Source organism: Anser cygnoides, chromosome Z (assembly GCF_040182565.1).
Source record: "Anser cygnoides isolate HZ-2024a breed goose chromosome Z, Taihu_goose_T2T_genome, whole genome shotgun sequence".
NCBI classification, from domain to species: Eukaryota; Metazoa; Chordata; class Aves; order Anseriformes; family Anatidae; genus Anser; species Anser cygnoides.
The window spans coordinates 63,584,557-63,590,003 of NC_089912.1; the positions used below are offsets into that span (position 1 = coordinate 63,584,557).

Genomic DNA, 5,447 nt, shown 5'->3' on the forward strand with positions numbered 1-5,447 from the left:
AATGAGCAGTTAATGAAGGGCTTTATTAAGGGCCGGTGTCATGGGGCAGTAATGCCATATCCGCAGGCCTGGCGGGACCGACCCACGCACTCAGGCAGCCCCTTCTTGCTGCTTCCTTTCCAAAGCCTGCACTTCAGGCAAGACTGCAGATTTTCCTCACTCTGCAGTCTGGCTTTGTACACTAAAGAGTTGCTCTTCTCCTTTTTAAAGTTCTCTTTCACTCTGCTCTTTCTCTCTTGGCCATTTTCATCAGCTTTACCTCTTGCTGAGTGATGGCTTGCTACCGTTTTATGCACGTAATCGTAGCACAGTCAGGAGGAGGGGCTTGGGCTTGATGAAGCGGACACAGGGACTTCGCGGTGAGAAGGTGCCAGCCCCAGCACAGGTATTTTTGGGCAGTGCTCGATGCTTCATATCAATGGACCTCTGCACTGGCCCAGGGAAGCGTTGCAGCTGTACTTCCCGGCACTTCTTTGTTATGTGCTCACTGAGCTTGCTGCGGTGCTCTTCCTTCAGCTGCAGCGTCTTGATCCTGAGAGGTGCTGCAGTGTGGGTGTGTTTCCCATTCCTGACATCACACTATCACAGATTTCTAGGTTGGAAGAGACCTCAAGATCATCGAGTCCATCCTCCGACCTAACACTAAGTACTCCACTAAACCATATCGCTAAGCTCTACATCTAAACGTCTTTTAAAGACCTCCAGGGATGGTGACTCCACCACCTCCCTGGGCAGCCCATTCCAATGCCTAAGAATCCTTTCAGTAAAGAAGTTCTTCCTAACATCCAACCTAAAACTCCCCTGTCGCAACTTTCGCTCATTCCCCCTCGTCCTGTCACCAGGCACGTGGGAGAATAGACCAACACCCACCTCTCTACAGCTTCCTTTAAGGTAACTGTAGAGAGCGATGAGGTCGCCCCTGAGCCTCCTCTTCTCCAGGCTGAACAAGCCCCAGCTCCCTCAGCCGCTCCTCGTAAGACTTGTTCTCCAGACCCCTCACCAGCTTGGTCGCCCTTCTCTGGACTCGCTCGAGCACGTCCATGTCCTTCCTGTAGCGAGGGGCCCAAAACTGAACACAGTACTCAAGGTGCGGCCTCACCAGAGCCGAGTACAGGGGCACAATCACCTCCCTAGACCTGCTGGCCACACTGCTTCTTATGCAAGCCAGGATGCTGTTGGCCTTCTTGGCCACCTGAGCACACTGCTGGCTCATATTCAGCCGACTATCAACCAGTACTCCCAGGTCCTTCTCAGCCAGGCAGCTTTCTAACCACTCGTCTCCCAGCCTGTAGCTCTGCTTGGGGTTGTTGCGCCCCAGATGCAGGACCCGGCACTTGGCCTTGTTGAAATTCATGCAGTTGACCTCAGCCCATCTGTCCAGCCTGTCCAGATCCTCCTGCAGAGCCTTCCTGCCCTCGAGCAGATCGACACACACACCTAACTTGGTGTCATCAGTCACAAGCGGATCCAGGATGATAACATAGTCAGCCCTGGTCTTTGCGCATAATTGTGTTGGCTGGGCTGGGAAGCACTGGAGGGGCCCTGGATAGACCAGGAGGTGGCTGGGACAGGTCAACCTGTGGACATCTCCCCTTGGACATGTCCTCCCAGTGACGTCGCCCCTCTCGTGGTTCAAGCAACCTCTCATGAACAATCACCCCACTTGATGATGGAACAATATTTTTGCCTCGTGTAGAGCCCCAAACGTCAGTCCTGGGTTGCTGCTGTTTCCTGGGGAGCCCGCCCAGTTTCCCTGTGCATTCCTTGTGACTAAGAGCACAGTCTGTGTGCCTGCCAGGTGCAGACCTGCCATCTCTTCTATTTGTCTGGGGCAAAGATAGTCCTTTTTCCCTTTTGGCCCAGCTGGGAAATGCTGAAGAGAGCATGGGCAACCCAAGAGGCTTCAGGAACTCCTCCTTCCTCTGAGGCAGCCCTCCATCAGGGCGGAGAATGCTCTCCTGGACAATGCAGTCCATTTGTGGTGGCTGGCTGGAGGAGCTGACCCCAGAGTGTAGCCCTTGCTTCCTCTTTCCTTTCTTGTAAGCCTGAATCTCCTTCATGGAAGGCATGGGCACACTCAGGCTCTCGGGCACTGGTTCTGTGTGGAGAGCCCACTTGGTTTCCCCATGCTTCTCTCGGTGTCAACTGAAGACTCTAATCTCTGGTTTGTCCGAGACATGCCATGATTAGCCTTTCTTGGGATGGTAGGTGGTCCTGCTGCTGGTCCTGCAGCCACTTTGGCCATGCCAGGAACAGCTGAAGAGGCCATGGACAATCCATGGGGCCGCAGGAATTCCTCTTTTCTGCTTGCCTGCCCCGCATCTTTCTGGAAGAAGCTCTTGCGGATGTTGTTCTCCTGGCTGAATAGAGCTGGTTCTGCCCTGGGTTCTACAGGAGGCCACAGTAACAATCCGCTCCTGTCAGGCAGCCCTCCGTCAGGGCGGAGAATGCTCTCACGGACAATGCAGTCCGTTTGTGGTTGCTGTCTGTAGGAGCTGACCTCAGAGCGCAGCTCTTCATCCCTGTTTCCTGCCCTGTGATACTGAATCTCGGTTATTGGAAGTTTGAAGGCCGTCAGGCCATGTGGTTGCTCATTCTTTCTAGAGAGCCCACATGTTTTTTCCACACTTTCGCTGGTGTTGATAGGAGAGAGGAATTGGTCTTCTCTTCCAGAGATGCCACGATCATCCTTCCTTGGCGTTGCTTCTTGTCCTGCTGCTTGTCCTGGAGCCGCTTTAGCCATATCAGGAACAGCTGGGGGGGCAATCGGCAAATTGTGAGGGCGAGTGAGCTGCACCCGTCTGTGAGGCAGCCCCCCATCTGGGTGAATAACGGTCTCATGTACAATGTGGTCCAGGCTAATTGAGCGGTTATACCTCTTGCCGCCTAGCAAAACAGGGAGGGAGTCTGAGCTGCAGTGGGAGAGAGGCACCAGGGCCACCGCAGCCCCATAGGGATGGGCTGCTCGGTGCTGAGGCTCACCCACGGGGGACTCACCTGGCTTCGGTACCGGTGGTTGCCGCTGCCGCCGTCCACAACTTCGCCGGAGTCGGCCGTCACCCTGTGGGCACAGAAGCACGGCACTGTGACCAACCCGGGGAGGGACCCACGGGACCCCTTCCAACATCTCCTGGCCCCCAGTCCCCCAGCCCCGAATTCCCCCACCCTCCAGGCCCCTGTACCTGTTGGCGTCGACCCCTGGAGAGCAGGGAGATCCCGGCCAGCAGAAGCATGAGGCTGGGGATGAGGAGAAACCTGCTGTCGACCGTTGCTCACAGCCAGGTACGACCGCACTGGCAGACGGGGGGTGCTGGCCGGTGCTTTATAGGGTCACGGCCGTGAGGTCACAGACAGCACACGGCAACGCCTCTGTGAGGTCACAGCCCCCTGCCCACGTTGAAGCAGGCCGGTGCCCCTGTGCTGCATCCTGTGGGGAGGTGGGGGACCAGGACGGCTTCCCCGGGCTCCTCGCTTGGGGCCAGGGTCTGAGCCCACTGCCCAGCTCCAGCCATGTCGGACAGCTGCTCCTGTCCCTGACCCCAAGCTGGTTAATATGCCACACTACAGGTTCCCTTCTGATGCCATCCATCCTTTCCTGGCTTCAGCTGAGATCGGGTTTTCTTCCTAGTAGCTGGTATGGTACTGTTTCTGGGTGTAGGAAGAGAAGAATGCTGATCACAGACCAATATTTTAATTATTGCGTAGCAGTGCTTACATGGAGCCAAGGACGTTTCAGCTCCTCACACTGACCTGCCATCGAGGAGGCCGGGGGTGCACAAGGAGCTGGGAGGGGACAGAACCAGGACAGCTGACCCTAACAGGCCAAGGGATGTCTCATACTATATGGCGTCAGGCTGAAGAATAAAAACGGGTGAGTTGGCCAGGGTGTGCTGCCACTGTCTGGGGACAGGCTGGGCATTGGTCAGCAGGTGGTAAGCAATTGTGTTTTGCGTCAGTTACTTTGTATATTCTATTTTTACTACTGTTATCATCCCTTCCTTTTCTTTTACTATTAAATTGTCATTATCTCAACCCATGAGTTTTACCTTTTTTCTGGTTCTCTCCCCAATCCCACTGTTGAGGAGTGAGCAAATGGCTGCGTGGTGCTTAGCTGTCTGCTGGGTTAAACCACAACCCCTCCTTTTAGCAAACTGGTAGAAGAGCTAGAGGAATGGGGAAGCACTGTCAAGTCTCATCACCCCTGCAGTTCTCCTCTGGCGCCAGTAAAGACTCCAAATGGCCAGTGGCGACTCTCGGGAGATTATCCAGCCTTGAACACTGCCATTGCTCCTCAGGAATCACAGAATCAAAGAATGGCTGTGGTTGGAAGGGACCTGTGCAGCCTGGTCTGCTGACTCATGGATGGTAGTGGATGCCCTGGGGGTCTGTCTACCGTTGTGGAAGCAAACCAATTGGCAGCACAGATATGAACCAGTCTGGGTTGCTGCATCGTGGCAAGACGTGCTGCCCAGACAAAAAATGCTGATGTAAAATTACAGCATTTAGATACATGTCCAAGAAGCACACCACTAAAGAACATGGGAGCAACGACCAGGTAAAGCAGCCTGCAAAAATGTGTCTCACGTAGACCTGGACTGGGAATTTAAGGATGAGCTGTTGGCTCGATGGGCCAACGAAACATCCAGACATCTAGGGAGAGATGGCACATACAGGTAGGCTCTTGATCAAGGAGTGGACCTGACCATTGAGGCCATCACACAGATCCCCCCCAACATGTGAAACAAGTGCAGCAATCAAGTGAGCTACACGAGTAGTCTCCCTGGACTAGAGGGCACTGGCTAGGTTTTTGTTAGGGTGAGGCCTGGCAGATTGTCTATATTGGACTGCTACCGTGACCCTCCAAGGCAAGCACTACAGACTCACCATAGTGAAAGCAACTAGCAGGTCGCTTGAAACATACCAAGTAAATCACACCGCTGCCCAAAACACTATCTTGGGCCTTTTAAAGCAAGTTGTACGGCATCATGACAGCCCTGAGAGAACAGAGTCAGAGAATGGGAATCATTCCCAAAATACTCTTCTGAGCTCCTGGACCAAGAAACTGCACTGAATGGATGTCTCACAGCCCATATCATCCAGAAGCCTCCAGAAAGGTTGAGAAACATAATGGTCTGTTAAAAGCTACTGTTCCCCTGCGTTGACCATTGAGACTCCAAAGAATGAGAAACAACCTGCAGCCAATAACACAGGCTCAGGCGAGGATCTCACTGAACTAGCATTTTTATTGGTGATTGCAGTGGTGGCGCCCTACAAGCAAGAGCGCACAGCAGAGGTGTATCATAACCTTATATCCCCCTATTACCCAATGTTTGATTCCTCCCCTGTTTCCTCACTGGCTGAGTACTACAGGTTTACAACCTACTTGACGCTTATTACTATACCATATATGTACAATTTTATTTGACCGACTTTTAAGGTCTCCTTTT

General features: G+C 53.5%; 1 protein-coding gene across 2 annotated transcripts; it reads right to left on the reverse strand.

Moving 5' to 3' along the window:
- Positions 1-256: 256 nt before the first annotated feature.
- On the reverse strand, positions 257-4,235 carry LOC136789042 (uncharacterized). 2 transcript variants are annotated; one of them, XM_066988387.1, is made up of 3 exons: positions 3,183-4,235; positions 2,998-3,061; positions 257-2,754 (listed from the first exon to the last, which is right to left on the reverse strand). In XM_066988387.1, the coding sequence occupies exons 1-3, from the start codon at positions 3,231-3,233 to the stop codon at positions 2,078-2,080; spliced, it is 792 nt and encodes a 263-aa protein (XP_066844488.1). In that variant the 5' UTR covers positions 3,234-4,235; the 3' UTR covers positions 257-2,077. The 2 variants fall into 2 exon arrangements, with proteins under 2 accessions (XP_066844488.1, XP_066844487.1); XM_066988386.1 differs by having other exon boundaries at positions 257-3,061.
- Between the last annotated feature and the right edge of the window lie 1,212 nt (positions 4,236-5,447).